This window comes from Cydia amplana, chromosome 26 (genome assembly GCF_948474715.1).
Source record: "Cydia amplana chromosome 26, ilCydAmpl1.1, whole genome shotgun sequence".
Lineage (NCBI taxonomy): Eukaryota > Metazoa > Arthropoda > Insecta > Lepidoptera > Tortricidae > Cydia > Cydia amplana.
In genome coordinates this window covers 8,359,155-8,383,659 of record NC_086094.1, presented here as the reverse complement: position 1 = coordinate 8,383,659, position 24,505 = coordinate 8,359,155, and the positions used below count along the sequence as shown (strand labels likewise).

The 24,505-nt window shown below is 41.1% G+C and overlaps 2 protein-coding genes across 2 annotated transcripts; both read right to left on the bottom strand.

The window, feature by feature from the left end:
* Positions 1-717: 717 nt before the first annotated feature.
* LOC134660294 (pancreatic triacylglycerol lipase-like) lies at positions 718-8,905 on the bottom strand. The gene is made up of 8 exons (XM_063516045.1): positions 8,805-8,905; positions 7,915-8,098; positions 7,081-7,229; positions 5,487-5,588; positions 4,183-4,329; positions 2,654-2,846; positions 1,718-1,855; positions 718-775 (listed from the first exon to the last, which is right to left on the bottom strand). The coding sequence occupies exons 1-8, from the start codon at positions 8,848-8,850 to the stop codon at positions 718-720; spliced, it is 1,017 nt and encodes a 338-aa protein (XP_063372115.1). The 5' UTR covers positions 8,851-8,905.
* Positions 8,906-13,027: 4,122 nt separating this feature from the next.
* LOC134660287 (lipase member H-like) lies at positions 13,028-22,542 on the bottom strand. The gene is made up of 8 exons (XM_063516038.1): positions 22,486-22,542; positions 21,381-21,555; positions 19,773-19,921; positions 18,702-18,803; positions 17,788-17,934; positions 17,083-17,275; positions 13,744-13,881; positions 13,028-13,107 (listed from the first exon to the last, which is right to left on the bottom strand). The coding sequence occupies exons 1-8, from the start codon at positions 22,532-22,534 to the stop codon at positions 13,050-13,052; spliced, it is 1,011 nt and encodes a 336-aa protein (XP_063372108.1). The 5' UTR covers positions 22,535-22,542; the 3' UTR covers positions 13,028-13,049.
* Between the last annotated feature and the right edge of the window lie 1,963 nt (positions 22,543-24,505).

Genomic DNA, 24,505 nt, shown 5'->3' with positions numbered 1-24,505 from the left:
TTGGCAAGGTGCGCAGTCGGTGGAGGGGGAAGTGGCGCTGATCGTCACAAACACAGGTAATCTTATGGAAATGTCTGACATTAGTACTAGCGGCAGCCGCTTGAACTAATTTTACTCCATAAGATTTAACGTAGAAAGTCTGCCAAAATTAGGGCAGCACCAGTCGTGCACCTAGCGAATAACTACGTAGTATAAGGTTGTAAGTAAATAAAATAAATATGTTTTTCCTGCAAGGTAACTGGAGTTAAGTTTAATAATAACAAAACATACACAATTATATTAATACATTTATTTACACATCGAACTAATCCTTAAAATAACAGAAAGGAATATCAAGAAAATCCTTAAACAGTTAATGGGAATATAGCTCAAATATATAAAATAAAATATATTTTTACTTATTATTATTAATAACATTTACATTTGGCACGTTTCTCAAAAACTTGTAGTCATATATTATAGTCATATATTTATTCAACAATACAGGTATTGTGTTTTGTAACTTGTAATACAAGCGGATATCACTTTTTGACAGCTTTTGTTGGAAAGGGACTTCCAATTGTATTACAATTAAGTTACAAGCTTTTGAGAAACGGGCCGCAGCTGAACCAATTTTGCTAATAAAAGTTTGATTTAGTTGGAGTATTATTTGGGTCAATATTTAACAGCTGATGTTATATGATTGCAATGATTAAATGATTAAAATGAAATGATCATTTAGCCTCGAGAGAAAGGCGGGGCATTGTTGGTCTGCAGGTAGTAGATGCCCGAAGATCTGTAAAAAATAATACGATTTAATTGATTATCAATTGGCTCATATTTGGGGCATTATCTATGAAAAGGGACCTTATTGTCGATGGCGCTTACGCCGCACAGCGTCGCGCGGCATTGTATTTATATCGGAGGATCGTTAATAATGGCGTAACCGCCATCGACAATAAGGTCCCTTTTCATAGATAACGTTACATTTTAGGCCAAATGGCACACTAGCCTCCTAAGGCCCAGCCATACAAACGAAACATCCAATATTTGTCACTGAAATTTGAACCTAAATTGTAGGAAATAAAGTTGATTTTGCGTTGTTTGGTACTATAGGCAGGACCTTGGGCCTTAGGAGGCTAGAGTAACACACGTTACACACGTACAGTACAAGATGGACTCATTTTTTACGATATAGGAGGCAAGCAAGCAGACAAATCGCTTGATGGTAAGCAATTACTGTCGCACATGGACACCTGCAACACTAGAGGGGTTGCAAGTGCATTGCTGGCCATTAAGATGGAAGTACGCTCTTTTTTTGGAGGTTTGGATGTAGGTATCTGTCTTGAATGAATGAATGAATGAAATCTTTATTTCAGGCAACTAGTGGCCCATACATAAATACCTTAAAACTAGCATATACATATTATAAAAATATAACTAAGCACTAAAACATCACATTATAATTTCGATGCATTACGCAACCCCGCAGTGTCAGGGAGCCGGCCGCGGAACCGCCGAAACTTGACACCCTTCGGCCAACACTCCTCCTTGGTGAAGATCGCTAGATGTTCAGTCGGAACGGTCACCACAAACAAATTAAAACACCGTGGGCATCAGTTAATTCCACAGCGTATGTGTGAGGCAGAAAGAGAAACTCGCAGTTGAGGACCGCCACTAAGCGGTTATCATGCTAAACCTGTCACAGTCAAGAGGGAAAGAGAAAGAAGCATCTTACCCAGTCTTAGGCCTCAACCCTCCCATTTGCAGGCTTCCCCACAGCACGCAGGTGCCGGTCATAGCTCCAGCGTAAGTGGCGCACCTGGTGCCAGTGAAGCCTCCAGTAGAGAGAGACTCAGCGAAGTAGTGGAAGCATCTGCAAATAAATTAAATTTTTGAAAGGTGTGTAGGTACTTAGCTTACCTACCTAGGTGTTAGGTTGGGTTCTTTCAAGATGGCCTAGTAGAAATAGAGATGCGCAAAACGCTTCACTGAGTTGAATAGATTGATTCATATCTTTCCTTCGCGCGCATATCATTCATTTCGCTCATTTTGCTGAGTTTGCTCAGTGGATCTGTAGACATATTGTTCACGAGTGAGTAGAGGAAAATGTCAATCAATCAGATACACACAGCCATAAGTACGAGCAAGATGGCGAATCACGCGATATATACGATCCCGCCCCTACACCCTCCGAAGTCCGCAACCTATTCGCATCGTCTCAGTCGCTCACTCGCTCAGCCGGCTCATTCGAAACATGTGTGAGAAAGAGCACGCAAGGAACACTGAGATAGATGAAAGACTGAGCGAGTTAAATCATCAGTGAGTTGAAGAGTGAGTGAATTCATTCAAAAGATATAGTTCATTTAAATCACTCATTCGTGAACGACACATATATGTCTATGGCCTAGCCAACGGAATTTGTGAGCTATAGTCTCCCCTATTGTGCTGTCTTATCACTGAAAGGCAGTGGCGTAGCGTGAACTAATCTAGCCGTGGGCGAAATCGCATCTGCGAGGCCCTTTCTTTCACTGTGTCCGAAGGGGCCTCGCGCGAGGCTCCTCTTGGGGCGCGAGGCCGTGGGCGACGGCCCACTTCGCCCACGCCTAGCTACGCCACTGCTGAAAGGTAAAAATCTCTGGCTAGATGAACCCGGTTGACTAAGTTTTCCTACCTGTCATGGTCGCAAGTAGGCTCGCTGCACCCAGGCATGTTAATACCCCCGTTGGGGTAGAAGTCCACCTGACCCAGGGTGGCTATGTAGCCGAGCAGGCCCGCGTTGGTGTGGATCACCTCGGTGTAGGCGCCGTCGTTCGCCTGGAACCGGTTCTCGTTGCTTATCCAGCCGGGAAGGGCCGGGTCCAGAGCTGAAGAAGAAGGGTTGTTAGTTGGGCTTGCAGTATAAAACTTTGCCCTTTAGCATAACTTAAATAACCCTGCCGACCGCGTCACAGTTCAGGAAAAGTGAAATAACTTAAAAGTAGTTACAGATACACTTTCTTCAGAAAGTGGATGAAATGATGCCTTTCACCCAAGTTAAACACTCTACTTTTCATTTCGAATACGAGGAAAGTAAAATGTTCAAGTAAATAGATATTTTTATAATATGAAATATTGAGGGCTTTCAATTGTTAATTTAGGAAAAGGTAATTAATTTATTAAAATTTTAAACGCTATATTATTGTGTAAAAATACCAAGCAATTACGAATGTAGTAAACTGCGGTTGCGTCGAAAAAATATTGTGTAGAATCGCGAATAGGAAGAATCCCCGATTGCGTAAAAAAACAACTGTGTGGAATCACGAATGTAGTAAACTGCAGTTGTGTGGAATCCATATTGTATGGGAATCGCGAATAGGAAGAATTGCGTTTGTGTTGTCGATCGCATAATCCTTTATGGAATGGGGAGCTAAATATCAGAATGGAAATTGTATAACAAATCAAATTAAACCCACATTTTAATTGCTTATCGTAAAAAAATAGTCGTACTTGGAACGTCAATTACTCTAGTGCAGAAACGTATCATTTTCTGCACACCTTTTAGAACACCAATGACCCTCATCTTTCAGAGCATGAGAAATGAAAACTACTTTTAAGTTTACCTACGGTAACTAACCAGTAATGAATGAATGAATGAAAAATTAATTTATTCCAGAAATATTCCATATGTAATTAAAATATCTAAAATATTAATGTAAGCGGCCCTGCCGTTAAGATTCCTGCCGACGATTCCAGACTGGTGTCCACCCAGAGAGTATCCTATAATGTGGAACTACATAGCATGTCTGTCTATTTATCTGTTTGCTCGGAACTAACCAGTAATATAAGCGGCCCTGCCGTTAAGATTCCTGCCGACGATTCCAGACTGGTGGTCACCCAGAGAGTATCCTATAATGTGGAACTACATAGCATGTCTGTCTATTTATCTGTTTGCTCGGAACTAACCAGTAATATAAGCGGCCCTGCCGTTAAGATTCCTGCCGACGATTCCAGACTGGTGGCCACCCAGAGAGTATCCTATAATGTGGAACTACATAGCATGTCTGTCTATTTATCTGTTTGCTCGGAAATAACCAGTAATATAAGAGGCCCTGCCGTTAAGATTCCTGCCAACGATTCCAGACTGGTGGCCACCCAGAGAGTGTCCTATAATGTGGAACTACATAGCATCTCTGTCTATTCATCTATTTGCTCGGAACTAACCAGTAATATAGGCGGCCTTGCCGTTGAGGTTCCTGCCGACGATTCCAGACTGGTGTCCACCCAGAGAGTGTCCAATGATGTGGATCTGCTCAGGAGTGGTACCCGTGGAAGCCATCAGCCAGTTCACGAACCGGGCGACGCTTTCACCTAAAAAATGGACGAAAGAAGTTATATTCAGAGCGGCTACCGCGAAAACCGAAATTCGCAAGGGATCTTTCTCATTTACTCCAATGAAGGCGTAATTAGAGTGACAGAGAAAAATTCCCGCAATTTCACGGTTATAGCTCAGCATAGGTGCACGTTAATTTATTCGTCTATCGAAATTGTATTTTTTCTGCTGTGTCATGAAGATGATAATCGTACAAAAGCCAGACGAAACCAAAAAAATGTACCGGGATGACAAATGCGCGCCATCTAAATTCAGACCAAGACAAGTCTGCAATAATTTTGATAGCACACGCAGTGCAATTTTTATTTTATACGTCAAACTTCTATGAAATTATGTCGTATAAATAACACTTGCAATGCGTGTGCTATCAAAATCGTTGCAGACTAGTCTTGATTAGGGTTTGCAATCCGGATCCGAAATGTATGAAATTATCCGGATCTGGATCCGGATCCGCGGATATTCCCATACATTTTAAATCCGTCGTGCAAACCCTAGTCTTGATCTAACTCTACCTACCTGCGGGATGACATAGTCGCGTAGGTAACTACGTATTTCTATACCTAGTAGGTATATTATTTTAGTTTCGATCGGCGTCTGGCCTAGGCGCACTGTTAATGTCCTAATGTAAACGACCTAGGGTGGTCTTTACTTTACATTGTATCAGGATTCACAAGTGTTCCAACTTACCTGAAGTGACAGTGTTGGTGACGGCTGCGAGGTAGTTGATGGTGCCGGCCCCCACGCTCCAGTACACAGATACCGTCAAATCCAGCCACACCCTGAAGATAAGATAAGATACCTGAAGTGACAGTGTTGGTGACGGCTGCGAGGTAGTTGATGGTGCCGGCCCCCACGCTCCAGTACACAGATACCGTCAAATCCAGCCACACCCTGAAGATAAGATAAGATACCTGAAGTGACAGTGTTCGTGACGCCTGCGAGGTAGTTGATGGTGCCCGCCCCCACGCTCCAGTACACAGATACAGTCAAATCCAGCCACACCCTGAAGATAAGATAAGATACCTGAAGTGACAGTGTTGGTGACGGCTGCGAGGTAGTTGATGGTGCCGGCCCCCACGCTCCAGTACACAGATACAGTCAAATCCAGCCACACCTTGAAGATGAGATAAGATACCTGAAGTGACAGTGTTGGTGACGGCTGCGAGGTAGTTGATGGTGCCGGCCCCCACGCTCCAGTCCACGGAGATTACGTTCAGGTCCTCGGCGGCCAAGAAAGCTGAAACATAATTTTGCGTTAGCCCCCTCTTAACAGTGATAATGGGTGGGGATAATGGGTGTCAGTAGGGTTGCCAGATCGAAAGGCGCTATTATCGGGAAAAAATAAATTTTTTTCGGGATTTTGGGCCTTAAGTCGGGAAAAAAAAACGTTCAAATTATATTAAAAATTGTATTAAAAACAACGATATTTTACATTATTGGCACTACGTCAGCTGCTCTGCCCAATCACGCCACGCGCGCCGCACGCGCGCGCTGTCGCGCTCGACGCGGGTCGCTTGCTCGCTCGACGACAGTTCGGAACTTGAAATTATTGTTTTATAATGTGAAGCTGTTTTTCGGGACAATTTTCACTTTGTCGGGAATCGGGACAACATGCTAAAAATCGGGAGAATTCCGCCGAATCTGTAATAACTGTGTTATTCAGTTAAACCTAATAAAATATGTACGTACCTATTTTAATTTTGTTATGCTGCGACGACGAAAAAATAGATGTAAATAAATATGTATTTTAAATATGTTCTCATGTCAGTGATGTATTGTCTTTATGAGAATAAATGTCTTTAAACCTAAACCTATCCCGACCATCTGGCAACCCTAGGTGTCAGTGAAAATATAGGTTTCAGGCATAGGTCGATATACAACAAACTGTGTCAAAATATTTTCAACAACGTTAATATCCAGAAAGGAAAAATCCTTAGACCTCCACTTTCGTTTGCAATTTTCCTCGTTATGCCAACTCCACTAGACCGGGCCGTGCCCGGGCCGAGGCGTACAACATGTCATTTTCTATGACGGCTGATCGGTGATCACGTGGTGCTTTCCATAAAAAACAAAGAGCCAGAAGCTCCCGGGCTACTAAGATAAAAAACTAGGGTAGCTAAGATAAAATGTGTACCTGGAATGAGCACATAACACACACACACACACACACATACCCGAACTCGAACACCCGGCCCGGACTACTAAGATAAAAAACCGGCCAAGTGCGAGTCGGACTCGCGCACGGAGGGTTCCGCACCATCAACAAAAAATAGAGCAAACTAAGCAAAAAAACGGTCACCCATCCAAGTACTGACCCCGCCCGACGTTGCTTAACTTCGGTCAAAAATCACGTTTGTTGTATGGGAGCCCCACTTAAATCTTTAGTTTATTCTGTTTTTAGTATTTGTTGTTATAGCGGCAACAGAAATACATCATCTGTGAAAATTTCAACTGTCTATAGCTATCACGGTTCGTGAGATACAGCCTGGTGACAGACGGAATAGGGTACCCTTTGGATACGGAACCCTAAAAAAGGCCCCTGCGGCAAGGTCCCTAAGATGCTGGCTGCGTTACCCCGCTGAACAGCCAGACTGATGCGTTCAGCGAGGTAACTGCCAGCTCTCGGGTCCCCAGTTGCGTCCCTGAGTCTCTTTGAAAGATCTCCAAAAAGACTCAGAGCGCCAGGACCCCACGGAGCCATAACCATGACCCATGCAGTTTATTTATACCTGGAATGAGTACAGAATTGACGTTGCCAAGCACGCTGTCGGTCCAGCCGTGGAGGATGAAGATGGTTCGTCGGTTGGCGTTGTAGTTGGTGCTGCCGAGCAGCCCGTCGGCTCCGAGCAGCAGCGGCTGGCTTACCGTGGGATTGTTTCTGAAAAACACGTTTACTTTAAACCTCATCTACTCGAAGGTCAGCTGGAAGAGATCCCTTATAAGTTCGCCTTTGTACCTGTAATTCTGTAAATCTGTGTTGTGTACAATAAAGTGATTACTACTACTACTCATTTAGGGCCGCTTGCACCATTCACTAGCCCGGGGTTAACCGGTTAAACCTGGCGTTACCATAGTTACCAGTACAATTGACAATGGGATATGGATTAACCGGTTAACCCCGGGTTAGTGGGACGGTGCAAGTGGCACTTTTGTGGTACTTAGGAGGATATTTCCATCGGGACAGGAGGATAGGGAAATCGGGCCTCCTGGTCAAACGTTCGGGAATACCGGGGTAGAACACAATTAAAACTGTGTTCGTCTTTCCTGTAGACATAACCAAAGGTTAATTTTCTTATTTAACCCTTATCCACATCACGAAAAGGTACTCCTTTTATTTGGATTACCCACACGCCCACAAGCTGTTAACTATTGTCCACAGGAGAAAAAACTTGTAAAAACTATACTTTTCTTGAAGGTCGTATCGGTCCGGAAATACCGCAGGCGACAGTTCATTCCACAGTTTAGCTGTGAAAGGAAATTTCTGGAGAAACGCACAGTTGGGGTCTGCGAAATGTCTGCTAAATATCTTAAGCTCTTTTGCGACTGGTTTAAAAAAAATCTACCTGGTGAAGAGATGATAAACGTTCTGAGCATCAGGCTGGAACCTGGCAGCCTCCATAATGTCGGAGACCTTCAGCCAAGTGTCCACCATGTGGACCACGCCGTCGCCTCCCCGCATGGGCTGGTATCGTTCGGCATCTCCGCTCAACTTCATGAGAACTGGGTCCGAGAGGTCAGTGGGCAGAGCTGGAAGTTAAGTTAAAATTAGTAGTACAAAACCTCAAACAAACCAGCCAGCCTATTATGGATAGCTTTATCCATCTTTATCCACGTGATAAAATAACTGTCACTGTTTAACACCGTGGGAAAGAAAGTGACGGACACCGTTTTATCACGCTGTCACGTAGACAAGAACGACCATCATATCCGTACTGTACGGATATGATGGTCGTTCTTGTCTACGTGACAGCGTGATAAAACGGTGTCCGTCACTTTCTTTCCCACGGTGTTAAACAGTGACAGTTATTTTATCACGTGGATAAAGATGGATAAAGCTATCCATAATAGGCTGGCTGTTCTTAAGAAACTATTTCGCAAGCATCTTTTGATAGATTAGTTTGAATAATGTTCTCCAACTTGTAGGGTAATTCGCCAGTAACTGGCCACCTGTTAGTAACTGGCTATCCTAAACTAAAAATGAATTCTATTCACCTCTAAATAGAATTCATTTTAGTTTAAGGTGGCTTATAGTTATTGAAGGCTGGCCAGTTATTGAAACATTATACGAAAATGAATTCTGTTTATAAGTGAATAGAATTCATTTTTAGTTTAGGGTGGCCAGTTACTGGTGAATTACCCTATATAATGCCTGTAGTAATATGTATTCGTTTACCTATAAGGATGAAACCGGGAATAGAAAAACGAGGGAGATGATAATAATTTTGACACAAACCTGCTGCAGCAGCTATGGCGCCCAAAAGAACCGCTAAGAACTTCATGTTTCCTGTCCGGAGTATCAACTCGGTATGACGACCCCAGAACAGACACGTCTCTATTAAAACATTCGGTTAAACGTTATCTTTACGTATTTTAATTAATCAATCAAATTCTATTGTTTTTATCGGATTAAAAATAAAAATACATGAGACAGATGTATTATTGTATAAGTGAGAAAGAATAGGTATTATTTGTGTGGCAGCGATCATAGATAAAATCTTTTAAGAATTTTCTGATAACGAAAGATAAGCAAGTGTTTTCCTATGTTAGTGATAAACTTGTTTTTTTCTAGATTCTATTTGCAAGCTCATAATAGACTATAGCGGTAATACAATAAATGGATTTAATCGAGATAAGAAAATCACCTAACCTATCAAATAACTACCGTAAAATGGGGTGAGTAGGGGCAAAACTGACATTCAAACCTCGATAGCATTTTATTTTTACATATGCAAACTGAAAAGTGTATATAATAAGTGTTCCGGACGTTTGTATTTTAGTTTTTATTTTATTTTGGGTAATTCCATTTTATAACTTTGATGATAAACAGGAAATCCCACCTCACCCTGTAGTCCCTCGTAATTGGGATGAGATGGGTTTTCATACAAAGGTGATTTTGGAAGATTGTTGGATCGATTTTTTTTTATTATGAGTATTACTATAGCTCCATTTTAAATTGCAATACATAATTTTTGTAGCAGTAGCCTTAAAATCCCATCTCACCTCCCTTTCATCCCTTCTCTCCCCATTCATAACCCAACTCTCCCCGCGAACCCTACTCACCCCATTTTACAGTACCTATAGGGGTCCACTATGGGATCCCTTTGTTTCCCATAAAGTTTTAAGTCATATGTATCGTTTGTCATATTATCATTAGTCCTAAAACGGAAACCGTTAACTTTTCAGGATTTTCGTAAGGTTATCCTATAGATAGGTTATGTTAGGTTTATTTTATGGCAATCTTGAAAAGTGACGCGTCACTGAACCAAATAAATTATGACTAACGAAAATGCGGGCATACAATACATTACGACTTTAAACTTTTTGGGAAACAATAGAGACCCATCTACTATGTTTAGGGGGTGGGAGGGGGTCATAAAAATGTGACATGTTGTGACAAGGGGGAGGGGGAAGTCACAAATGTTGTGACGTCACTTTAACTTAATCAGTAACCGATTTTTATTTATATTTCTATTCTTCGCTGCACAGTTAAATTACCGTTTCACTACATAGTATAAAACAAAATCACTTCCCGCTGTATGTCTGTCCCTATGTATGCTTAGATCTTTAAAACTACGCAACTGATTTTTATGCGGTTTTTTAATAGATAGAGTGATTCAAGAGGAAGATTTATGTATAATTTCAATTTGTTAACCCGTGCAAAGCCGGGGCCGGTCGCACGCTTGGAATAGTAATCATTTTTATTCGTGTAAGTTTTCTTTCCTAATCGGTTTTGTGTTATAAAATTACTAATAATTCTTTTTTCTAAATATTTTTTATTTAAATAATAATACTTAATTCGAATTGTCGATTTTGCTGAAAACTAAATTGCCAGAAATGTGATGTCACACCAGTTGTTGAAACATTAAATGTGGTTGTGATTATAGTTGGTCAAACCAATTTGTCAGTCAGTAAGAACCAGGAAAACTATACTCATCCTTTTCTTTTGGATGCTAGTACTAGTGTAAGACAAAGATAGTATGATTTTCTCTGTCTATGTTTGAAATTATAGTTCGATAATTAAAACTGTTGCAGCACAAATACCCTCTAGGTAGCAAACTAGGAATATTTTACGGTGTATCTATTTCACAATCTATCCTACAACAACGCCACTTCCCTTGTCTGTATTCCTAATCAGTTGTATTTTTCACCTTCTTCATTAAATTGAAATCTTTACAAATATTTCGCCAAATACATATTGAATTTAATTTATCTATTTACAATCTATAATTTAATATACGGAAGTATAATTAATAGTTAATTTTAATATATTTCTAATCTAAAAAAGGTATATATCCGTATCTAATCTATTATCAGTTTAGATTTTCGACGTCACAATCTACTTTATCTTGAAACCAAATTTTCTGCGTATTACCTACTGATGTAGATTGAGATATCTATTGATAAAATCAATACATATTATTTATTTATTTACATAAGGAGATCCAATAGCTAACTAAATGACAATGGAATCTTAAATAGATATATAGAGCCAATTACAGGAACTCACAAATAGATATGTACCATAAAATGGGGTGAGTAGGGTCAAAACTGAAATTCAAACCTCGATAACATTTTATTTTTACATATGAAAACTGAATGGTGTATATAATAAGTGTTCCGGACGTTTGTATTTTAGTTTTTATTTTATTTTGGGTAGTTCCATTTCATAATTTTGACGATAAAGAGGAAAACCCACCTCACCCCGTTGTGCCTCGTATTTGGGGTGAGAGGGGTTTTCATACAAAGGTGATTTTGGATGATTGTTGGATCGATTTTTTTTTATTATGCGTATACTATAGCTCCATTTTAAATTGGAATACATTATTTTTGTAGCAGTAGCCTAAAAAACCCCTCTCATCCCCCTCTCAAACCTTCTCTCCCCATTCATAACCCGCCTCTCTCCGCGAAGCCTACTCACCCCATTTTACGGTAATAAAAACATACATTATAAAACCAAGTCCCCTGCCGCGTCCGTCTGTCTGTATGTTCAAGCTAAACTCAAACACTGTACGGATTTTCATGCGGTTTTCACCTGTCAATAGAGTGATTCTCGAGGAAGGTTCAGGTGTATACTTTGTAAAGGTATTGTGACTATTGTGTAAATTGGTTGAACTATCCGTGCGAAGCCGGGGCGTGTCGCTTGTTATAAATTATTTTACATGTCACATGGCATATACATATAATAAAAGTAATCTTTTTAGACTACGGAAGTAGTCAACTGTCTATCCGTCTGTAAGTACGTCAACAACAAATGACTGTCTGTCTATCCGTCTGTACTGAACTGTATTGAACGAAATACACTAAATAGAGCGGTCGAAATTTAAAAATTGATTCTGGTCAAGGTGGGAACAGTGACTCAGAAAATAATAGCCGGAAACAGTGGCTCACTCCACCTAATTCCAACATGAGAGAGGCTATTTGCTGCCCTACTATAGTTCGTTTTTTTAGCATTAGAAAAATACTACGCGATATTGACGTGTCTTTTAATTGATAAACGCTTTTTATAAATCAATAACACAATCACAGCAAAATAATGCGGGTAAAGCTGGTCAACCTAATCTTGTCAGTAAAAAAAAGGCGCGAAATTCAAATTTTCTATGGGACGATATCCCTTCGCGCCTACATTTTTCAAATTTGCCGCCTTTTTCTACTGTCAAGATTTGGTTGACCAAGTATATCTATGTAATCGTATAATGATTCATAATTGTTACATGTTTGTCGTGACTTGTTTTTCATTCAAAAGTGTTTATCAATAAAAGGAGTTGCTCTATCTATTTACTATATTAGTATGTAATTTGCTACGTGGTCTACGTGTACTACGTGACGTGTACCGTAAAACGGGGTGAGTAGGTTTCGCCGGGAGAGGTGGGTTATGAATGGGGAGAGAAGGTTTGAGAGGGGGGTGAGAAGGGATTTTAAGGCTACTGCTACAAAAATAATGTATTCCAATTGAAAATGGAGCTATAAAAAAAATCTATCCAACAATCTTCTAAAATCACCTTTGTATGAAAACCCCTCTCACCCCAAATACGAGGCACTACGGGGTGAGGTGGGTTTTCCTCTTTATCGTCAAAGTTATGAAATGGAACTACCCAAAATAAAATAAAAACTAAAATACAAACGTCCGGAACACTTATTATATACACCATTCAGTTTTCATATGTAAAAATAAAATGTTATCGAGGTTTGAATTTCAGTTTTGACCGTACTCACCCCATTTTACGGTACATATGTGCATTTGCCTATCACATTCTCGTCTTTTAAGAAAGTAAAGTAAAACGACATAACAACAAAATAAATATTTCAACTGAGACATATAGGTAAAATAAAATTAATAAGAAAAGAAAAGATGATAAGAAAATTATTTATTTATTTTGTTCGTGTAATCGCATCGTGGTTTATTTCTTTTTGTAAGTTTATAATCATATTATTTCATAGAAGCCAGTAGGTAGATTCTTTATTTGTAGATATAAATAAGTTAGCCCCTGGAGAACGGTGGATGAGCATTGGTCTCCAGCCAGAAGATTCCAGATTGTCTGTAAATAAATAAATTATGCATTAATAATGTATTTCTTGTCAGACAATATTAGATTGTTAACCAAGGGATGAAAGGCACTCATTTCTGCCGAGGTAGTTTAGCGCTCGAACACAGTGAGACGTACCTTTGCGTGCACGATAAGATAATGACATGAATTTTGACAACCCTAAATAGCCGAAAGGGATAATGCCATAAGTTAGAAAGGGACAGCATGATTCGTCCCTGAATCGCTGTCAAACTTCGGTTTTGTAGGAAGTGTCCTTTCTGTACGGCGGTACTATTACTTATTCTGTGATAATTACTTGAATTTTGACAACCTTAAATAGCCGAAAGGGATGATGCCATAAGTTAGAAATGGACAGCATGATTCGTCCCTGAATCGCTGTCAAACTTCGGATTTGTAGGAAGTGTCCTTTCTGTACGGCAGTACTATCTATTACTTATTCTGTGATAATTACTTGACTTTTGACAACCCTAAAAGCCGAAGCTAAATAGCCGAAAGGGATGATGCCATAAGTTGGAAAGGGACAGCATAATTCGATCCTGAATCGCTGTCAAACTTCGGTTTTGTAGGAAGTGTCCTTTCAGTACGGTAGTACTATTACTTATTCTGTAGCAATACGCAGGATCTCACCCCGTCTTCGGCACTAGACCTCCCATCTGCAGGTTGCCGAACAGTATACAGTTGCCGCTCATGGCACCCAAGTAGGTGGCGCATCGACGGCCCGTGAACCCGCCAGTGGTTAGGGACTCGCCGAGGTAGAAGTATGACCTGAAAAAAGTAAACTTTAATAACCTAAATATCAGACGCACAGTCATAATTTTAGTACACTCTAAAAAATGAAGACCAACTAAGAGCAGTTTTCTCTTAGTTGACGTTAAGTTAATTATATCAATAACGATCTTATATAAATCAAAGAAACCTGATTACTTAAAACAATAAGTGTATCTGTGATTGAACTAATAAAGTAGGTATGTTATTAATCCTAACAATTGTATACTTTGCATCTATCATTAACTTGTTGGCATAATTATGTAACGTAGGTTGATTCAATCCTTAACAAATTAATTAAAACAGATAAATATGGTAATAGTTATGAACATTTTAATAGTTTATGTGATTATTTTCTCTTTGTTGATTTACATAAGACTTGGTATTTTAATCAACTAAACATATAATATTTAGAACAACGAAGATAAAACATTCAATCCCATTATGATCAAGTTATTGTATTAATTACGAAACTAATATTCCATTCTATTAAGAATTATTTGTTAAATCGATTTTCTTCATAATTAAATTAAATAATCAGTTAATCCGTTCAATCAAGAGATAAGTAGGGGGGCGCCGGTGCACCCGCGGTCCTCCCCGCCCGCGCCCCTGCGGCGCCTGTGACCGTGCGAGTGGGGAGTCAGTCTCAGCCTCGACGTTCAACATTCAACTACTTAGTCATTCAAGTACGCGTCAACGAAATAAACTTTACTTGTGCCTTTATTTCACGGCAAGCCTGGAACAGTGAACGTGTTACCTTTGCTTTGTGTACCTAATGTATAATAGTGTATGTGCAACATGGAGCAAGTGCTAATCGCGGCGACGGGAATAAAAGACGCGGGGACGGGCCGGGATGGTTATGTGGGAATCCCTGTTGTGGACTAATGAGACCCCAGGTCTACCCAGTAAAACCCCTGTTGGCCGCCTCAAGGCCGCTTTAAGGCGAGGCACGGGAAACGATCGGAACCATGCTTCCGAAACCCCGCCAGCGGCTGTCCGAACTGTGGACTCGACTTCGGAGGAACTGTTTTCCTTTACTTCTCTAAGAGTGCGCCATTTTTTGCGCATTGGCCATCCCAGGGACCCTCGTGTAGGCGACAGACGTCCCCGAGCCTGCCGCCAACGGGTACCCATAAGGGGGAAATCGACGGTTGTACGCCAAACGGTCATTATATTTGTAGCCCGTTTTAAATGTTAATTATAATATATATGTAAGGTATGTAAAAGAAAGTTCGATTTTTAAATGTAAAACGTTTAGTTTTCTAAATGTTTAGACGAATAAATAACATCTTATTATATATATTTTTTGTTTTATTAATTTACCCCCTTTTCATAAAACTTTACTTTGTTAAATTTGAATCTCAATTGTTTAATCAGTTCAACTATGAAGCTTGTTGTTTGTTGTTGTACTTGTTGTGTTTTATTGTACTAGTACAATTGATGAAGAATGGTATATTGTACTAGACAAGCTTCATAGTTGAAATGATTAAACAATTGAGATTCAAATTTAACAATATCTTAGTTCAGGCTAATAAGGTGCATTAGTCGATGTAATCATGTTCTTAGTTGAACTTATTTGGGTCAAATAGTTAATACAGTAATTCTTCATGTTAATATTGACCTACATCTTAGTTAAACTGACTTGTTTGTATTAGTTGGTACAGTAACTTATCATGATAATAATTATCAAGCCCTTAGTTGATCTTGCTAGGATCAATTAGTTAGCATAATTATTTTTCGTGTAAATATTGAACAAGATCTTAATTGGTTCAGTTACATAGATATAGTAATAGCAATCAGAATTACCTTATTTGATGTGTCTAAGTTCTTGTTAGGCTCGTATGGAATCAAGATGCTTGATTACGACTATCAAGATATTGATAGGGCCAACCAAATTTTTTTTAGAGTGTACAATTACATTTTTGGTACAAGCTTTTAGCGCTGACTGTAGGTACTTTTCTTTTCAGACTAAAATCTGAAATATTTTTTATTGCAACTTTGAGTACACTTTGATAACATTGGTACCTGTAGCTCTTAAAGTAGGTTTCCCTGTGTCTTAAGAGCCAGTTCCTTCCGAGACTTCCAGACGACTAATACTCATCGAGACCACTCTAAAAACCCCAAACACAATTAGGTTGCGTTGTTTTATCACGGAGTACCTATGGCCACCTCCTGTCTCCATCATCAGATCAGCTCGATGGTACCATACTGCATTGTCACCCGACTTACATATGTAAGTATGCAAGTTTTCAGCTTGAGCGGAAACCGGGAAGTGGGTCAAATTTAACTTGCAAGATTTGACCCGTACAAACATATAGGTACATTACATAGTTAGTTACATACATACTCGTAGGTACATACAATGCAAGTTACATAAAAGCTTGTAATAAAAAAACCGGCCAAGTGCGAGTCGGGCTTGCGCACGGAGGGTTCCGCACCATCAACAAAAAATAGAGCAAAACAAGCAAAAAAACGGTCACCCATCCAAGTACTGACCTCGCCCGACGTTGCTTAACTTCGGTCAAAAATCACGTTTGTTGTATGGGAGCCCCACTTAAATCTTTATTTTATTCTGTTTTTAGTATTTGTTGTTATAGCGGCAACAGAAATACATTATCTGTGAAAATTTCAACTGTCTAGCTATCACGGTTCGTGCGATACAGCCTGGTGACAGACGGACGGACGGACGGACGGACGTACGGACGGACGGACAGCGGAGTCTTAGTAATAGGGTCCCGTTTTTACCCTTTGGGTACGGAACCCTAAAAATGGAGGCGTGAGGAAACTTCCTCCGTCAGGTCCGGAAGGCCCCAGGTGGCAGGTAAAACTAGTGCCTGAGATTCTTGGGATTAGGTTCCCAAAGCGGACGCGAACCATCCGTATTATATCATTAAGGATGACTCACGCTAGACCGGGCTGGAGCTTCCGGCGCATCGTTTTCCATGGAAAGCACCACGTGATCACCGATCAGCCGTCATGGAGAATGACATGTCGGACGCCTAGGCCCTGGCCCGATTAAATATTAAAATAGAGAGATCCAAATGTGTGCGTAACCAATACTTTGACAGAGAGTTCTTTAACGATTTATGTGGCCCTAGCAATACCAGTGGGGAGACACTCCTAAATTCGGGCAAACTCGGCTCCATTCAGCTCAGGTTCTCGAGGCTTTGTTTTGGGTGAAGAATCTTATAATATTCTTACCTAGCATGATCGCATGCCATGCCGTCACACCCAGGCATATTAATCCCCCCGTTGGGGTAGAAGTCCACATGACCCAGGGTGCCGATGTACCCCAGGTTCCCGGCGTTGGTGTGGATCACCTCGGTGTAGGCTCCGTCGTTGGCGCGGAACTTGTCGTCGTTTGTGATGAAGCCGGGGAGGGCGGGCTCCAAGGCTGGAACAGTGTTTAAATAAATAAATAAATACTATAGGAACTTCATACAGAGATTGACTAAGCCCACAGTAAGCTCAAGAAGGCTTGTGTTGTGGGTACTCAGCCAACGATATACATATTATATGTATAAAATATACAAATAAATACATAGAAAACACCCAAGACTCAGGAACATATATCAGTGCTCATCACATAAATAAATGCCCTTACCGGGATTCGAACATTTCGAACCCAGGACCGAGCCTTCACAGGCAGGGTCACTATCCACTAGGCCAGACCAGTCGTCAAAGTTTAAGCCGAGCGACTTATTTACTAAGCACACGGCCCGTCTGATCGTAGCCTATGGAAGCCTGCAACTCCAGGGGTGTTACACGCGCGTTGCCGACCTTTTAGAAACCTGAACACTCCTTTTTTGTAAAACCCCATACTCCCCATAGCGTAGCCTCTTGCAAACACCGCGGCAGGGAGCTCATTCCACTTCCAAAGCGCGCGAGTATGAGAAGAGTAGGTACCTGTCAGGTATGCTGGAGCGCCGTTGAGGTTCCGACCGATGATGCCCGCCATGTGGGCCCCGAGGCTATGCCCCACGATGTGGTAGTGGGTCGCGGAGGCCCCGGTCTCCCTGTTCAGCCAGTCGATGAAGCGAGCGATGCCTTCGCCTGAAATATCACGATAAAGATAATCCCTTTTAGGAATAAGTTCGCCTTTGTACGTAACATTTTTATTTTTGTTTTGTTTTGTCCGTTTTATGTAGACTTGTTTATGTGCAATAAAGTGACGTACGTAATACATACATACAAAAGGTACATATAAAGGTGACATTCAGATGGTGCAACAGCGTTGCTGGAAATGGAAGTGGTCACTGTCAATTTCATTGATAAATTGCGTTACCTACTGTTGTTGCCGCGATTCTGCCATATTTTCGAATAGAAAAAGGATTGACTCAACCTAGAACAGTCCGGGTGGAGACGTCCGATACTTCGTTTTCTAAGAAGGGTGATCGGTGAATAGCTTCGGTTCAGGTCCAGGAATGCTAATGCAGTCTGAACCTTAACGGTACTCTGAAGAAGACAGACCTGCAATCTTAGTGTTGGCGACAGCAGCGGCGTAGTTGGTGTTGGGGCGTCCTGTCCATTATCATATTCAGGTCCAGGAATGCTGGTGTAGTCTGAACCCGAACGGTACCCTGAAGAAGACAGACCTGCAGTCTTGGTGTTGGTTACAACAACGGGGTAGTTGGTGTTGGGGCGTCCAGTCCATGATCACGTTCAGGTCCAGGAATGTTGGTGCCGTCTGAACCCGAACGGTACGCTGAAGAAGACAGACCTGCAGTCTTGGTGTTGGTGACAGAATGCTCTAGTGTAGTGTAGTGTGTGTAGTGTAGTGGTGTAGTCTGCACCCTATCGGTACCCTACAGAAGACAGACCTGCAGTCTTGGTGTTGGTGACAGCAGCGGCGTAGTTGATGGTGTTGGAACCGGCTGTCCAGTCCACCAAGATTACATTCAGATCCTCAGCTTGCAGGAATGCTGGAGAAAAATTATTACCTATCAGTGACGACGTGTTGGAAATTTTGACATGCTGAAGCTAATTTGACAAAAGGCAATAAAGTCAATACAATTAAAAATGACAATAAATTTGATTAAAAACAATGATGATGATGTGTGAGCGCTGGTGGCCTAGCGGTAAGAGCGTGCGACTTTCAATCGCGGTCGCGGGTTCAAACTCCGGCTCGTACCAATGAGTTTTTCGGAACTTACGTACGAACATGCGTACGAAATATTATTTGATATTTACCAGTCGCTTTTCGGTGAAGGCAAACGTCGTGAGAAACCGAACTAATCCTACTAAGGCCTAGTTTCCCTCTGGGTTGGAAGTTCAGATGGCAGCCACTATTGTAAAAACTAGTGCCAATGTCAATGCTCCCATGAGCCTTGGCAATATGCCGGGATAACGCGAGGAAGATGATGATGATGAGGATTAAAAACAATACGGAATCAGAAGAGAGATGAGAATGATGTCAACCTTCAAGGATCAGCAGGAAAATGACGTGGTCAATACTTTTTATTTTATTTATTTATTTAAGTATGAAACAAACGGTCGTACAGAAAATATTGTTACAGTTTCTTCTCTTAATCTAGACCTATAGTTTCCATTTTTGTTAAACATATATTTATATTAAAGCACGAAAAAGTACCTATCTTGGCTTACGTTCGTATAATACGTCTAGAAGATGGTTCATCATCATTATCTCCTAGTCGTTTTCAGCCACAGCGACTTCTTTCTACCGCTGAGAGCGTCGCTGGTGCGCTCTCAGGTGACTGACATAGCCAATCTTTGCAGCAAATGTGCGGCCACACTCGCTGCACTCGTCACGTTTAGTGTCGAGTTCTGAGCGTCGCCTGGCTTCAAATTCACGCACGTGCGTCTGCAGTTCTGCACAGTATGCCTCCACTGTAGACGGTCACCAGCTAGATGGTTATATCACGAATAAGTACCTGGAATAAGCACAGTGTTGAAATCCGAAGTGGTTCCGCTGTTCCAACCATGAAGAAGTATGATGGTGCGTCTTTGTGCGTTGTAGTTGGTCAGGCCGAGGAGACCGCTGTTGCCTATGAGCATCGGTTGGCTCACTGTTGGGTTTAACCTGGTAAGAAAAGGTGTGTCAAAGTTACCAAGGTAATTCTTAAAACTCCTCCCCCCCTTCCCTCTTTTCTCCTTCCTTCCTTTTTCTTAGAATCCCTTTTATGGTGGAAAACAGTTTTGAAATTTAGTTTTGCGAGAATGAATAAAGAAGATGAATATTTCATTTCATATCGTTTATTTGGTGTAACTGTGACACATTAATTTCTTAGTAAATAACAGTTCCAAAATCCTAACAATAGGGCGTATTACTGCAATGTTTTGCCGCCAGAGTGCAGCACTAGCGCCTTTAGTAAACCATAGCGTAGCATAGAGTAACTTATACACAATCAAATATGAAATTGATAGGTGCATCAAGGCGGTTTGTTTACAAAGGGTCTACCGGGAAACGCGTAATCGAAAATAGTTAGTTAATAGTCATAGAGAGGTTAGATAACAAAATTTCGACACTTTCGTTTGCGGTAGACCCTTAGATTGTGACTTATTGTGGGAGTGGCGCCCCCTACGCAGAGTTTCGCGTAATATTCCCTATTCTTTTTTTTTCTATTTATTATTTAGGGACTTAAATCAGTTACATGATTATGCCAGCCCCATTGTACCTTAAAACTAGAATCTTTTTAGGGTTCCGTAGCCAAATGGCAAAAAACGGAACCCTTATAGATTCGTCATGTCTGTCTGTCTGTCCGTCTGTCCGTCTGTCTGTCCGTCCGTATGTCACAGCCACTTTTCTCCGAAACTATAAGAACTATACTGTTGAAACTTGGTAAGTAGATGTATTCTGTGAACCGCATTAAGATTTTCACACAAAAATAGAAAAAAAAACAATAAATTTTTGGGGTTCCCCATACTTCGAACTGAAACTCAAAAATTTTTTTTTATCAAACCCATACGTGTGGGATATCTATGGATAGGTCTTCAAAAATGATATTGAGGTTTCTAATATCATTTTTTTCTAAACTGAATAGTTTGCGCGAGAGACACTTCCAAAGTGGTAAAATGTGTGTCCCCCCCCCCCTGTAACTTCTAAAATAAGAGAATGATAAAACTAAAAAAAATATATGATGTACATTACCATGTAAACTTCCACCGAAAGTTGGTTTGATGGTTTGAACGAGATCTAGCAAGTAGTTTTTTTTTAATACGTCATAAATCGCCTAAATACGGAACCCTTCATTGGGCCAGTCCGACTCGCACTTGGCCGCTTTTTTTTTATGGTAGAAAACAGTTATTAAATTTATTTTTGCGGGAATGAATGAAGAAGATGTATGGATGGATGTTTGTATCATGTGTTGCCCGTGGAAGCTCAGTGGTCCTCATTTTTATAGTATTTCGAGTCGGTCACCACCCGGGATTGTTACGCCATTTAGGGTCCTAGCTAAATTGGTTGTTCCATACTTACGCTATGAAATGTCCAATTTAGGTAGAACCCTAAATGGCGTAACATTCACGGATCGTGACTTTACCTGGTAAAAAGATGATAAATGTTCTGCGAATCAGGATTGTATCTGGCCGCTTCTCGCACATCGCTGGCCTTCTGCCACAGGTCCACGAGGTGCAGCTTTCCTTCCCCGTCGCTCACGTGCTGGAAGCGCGGGCCGGGGTCCAGCTTACGGAGTACAGGGTCCTGGGTTGGGAGAGCTGTGGACGTACCAGGATGATAAAAAACCGGTAAAGTGCGAGCCGGGCTCGCGTTCCAAGGGTTCCGTACATAACTAAATTTTTAACAACATTGTTAACATTTTTTTATGTGGATGAAATGTCTTTAAAAAACCCGTAGGGGTCGAATTAAAAACTAAGTAATTATGCCCGACTCACGCTTGACTGCACATTTCTAATAGGTTTTCCTGTCATCTATAGGTAAAGAACTATTTTGTGTATTATTTCAAAATTTTAGACGCAGTAGTTTTGGAGATAAAGGGGGGGGGGAATGGTCGGACAGACAGGGATTGATCATCTTACTGATAGGACTATATGCAGGAGAGCCAATAAGCCTGATATTTTACTGATAGATCGATCGGAATGACAGGCCGTGCTCGACCCCGTCATCTTCCCCACGAGAATCCCGTGAAGGTTGAGAAGGACAAGTCCAGAGAGTACCTAGACTTGGCTCACGAGATAACCGCCATGTGGGATGCTGAGTCGATCATGGGCCACGTCAGCGAACGGCCTCATAACGAAGAGTCTCGACCAACAACTAGAGTGACTCTCGCTAGGTGGCTGGATCAAGGGTCAGATGCAGAAGGCGGTAGTCTTGGACACGGCGCGGATAGTCCGACAGTTCTTCTCTCTACGGCCCTAGGCATCGGAAGGTTGGGCCTTGCCCCACTGCTGGCAGCACCTACGATGCCACAGATAGACACACAGACAGACATTTGTGTCAAATATATAACACCCCTCTTGAAGACGCAAATCTTGGGTCAAAAAAAGTTTTTATTTATAGAGTGAGCACTCTAGGGCTTGATGGAGTCTTAGCTTACTTAAGGATGACTCACGTTAGACCGGACCGTGTCCGGGCCGGAGCGTCAACGTGAGTCATCCTTTATTTCTCTATGATACAGAGATAAATACCTGAAGCCAGGGCAAGCCCCGCAAGAATAAACACCGTCGACTTCACCATTTTGGAGACAACACTGCCTGACAGCTACCGTTAGGTACCTAATAATTAATGGCACCACACGGCTCGATGATAACGTCAGGTGACAAGCAAAAGTCACTAAGTACCACCACAAGTTCATAGCCATAGTGAACCCTATTAGTACGAAAAGAAGGTTGATTTTTGTTTAAATATTTTATAGTAATTAGTGACTTTTGCTTGTCACCTGACGATAAGATTGATTCTAATCAATAATGAGCAGATTAAAATATTAGGGCCACCCCACATCTAGCGTCTTTCGAGCGTCAGCGTCTACAACTCTATGGCCGAACGTCGACGCAACGTCGACGCAACGTCATTTTCCATAGCGTTGACCAGACGCCGACGCTCGAAAGACGCTAGATGTGGGGTGGCCCTAAGTGCGTCATATTCTGCCTCTATCGGCGTAGAAATATTACAATTAAGTTGCTATACCTACTTGATTATTGCTAACATGCATATATGTATATTATAGTATTAAGTAATTAAATCGCTGTTCGTTTGCTTCATTTGGTTTCCTCGCTCAGTGTGTATTCTATTGGTTATTAACAAACACAGGCGCGTAATCCTCGCACATCTCTGGTGGAAACGCAGCCTAAAATAATTTAATATTATGCCTTCGGTGGTGTCGGTCCTCAAACTCTCCGGGGAAATAGTTATTTGTTGTATAAGGGGGCAAACCCGAAGCTCGAGCAAGCGAAAGATTCCAATATTGAACGTTGAACGTACTTTGTAATCTCTTACCTATTCAGTTAATTACTAGTTAGTAGGTAATTAGCTAATAAATCAGCGCCTAGGCATTAAACATATTGTAAAAGTTATCTAAATAAGAACACCTGACGAGTTTTATCAAATGTAAGATTAGATATATATACTCGTAGATAGTATATCTGTTTTTTCTAACACTTGCATTTTATATCTTTATTGTTATATGGAAATATCATAATTACGATACCTAATTAAAGAGTCAGCAATGCGTAAAGGAAACTTTTTAAGTGGTAACATGCTTGATAGTTTTGTAATAGTTATGTAATTTTATCATGAAGGTTTACATTGCCATGGACGAGTTTGAGTGGTACGAAGTTACGAGTACTTACGAGTCCATCTATTGCACATTCGGTATGTAATTGTTCCTTTGAGTGCAAAGTGCTTTTGAGGACTAAGTACTGTAAAGGAAATTTACAGTAGGTACATAATGGTGATACTTTACCGCCCTAGTGCAGTAATTACTAGGTAATATTGGAAAACGTTGTACAATACACGTGCAAAAAGGTATTTCGCAACACATATACCTACTAATCTATGATTCGCAACTCGTGTCGATTTAAAACACTCTTCGGCCGTGTTTCAATTTATCACCACTCGTTGCGAATTTCCTATTTTTCGCACTTGTATTGTAATGTACTATTATTAATTATACATATTCAATATTCATATCATGTCTATTAAGTTTCTTGAGATAGGTACAGATAGACAGACAGACAAAAGTGGCTTAGTGGTTGGGGTGCGAAATTAGAAAAATACTCATTAGTGTTGTAATACATTTATTCATCAATTTTCAAAATGCCGTGAGTCATACTAACATTAAACTTATTTTACGGTTTAACCACGGGGTTTAACTCGCGTTTTAGTCACACGAGACACGAGTAAAACAATGATATTATAACTAAAGATTGGTTAAAGATTGGTTGGTGTACGTATCGCGCTTGCATTACACCGCCACGGCTGCTGAAGTGGTGGAGTATGTACACCAGAAGACCGGTTACACGCTGAGGGTGTTCCCGCTTCGATCGCGCCACTACGTGCACTTCAACTCTTTTGTGGTGCGCGTGCCGCGACCGCTGCAGGGGACCATCGAGTGCGCCGACTTCTGGCCGAAGGGTGTCGTGTTTCGGAGGTTCCGGGGCAAACTGCCGAATCCGACACAGGAGCAGCCACAATGCAACGAGCCACGCC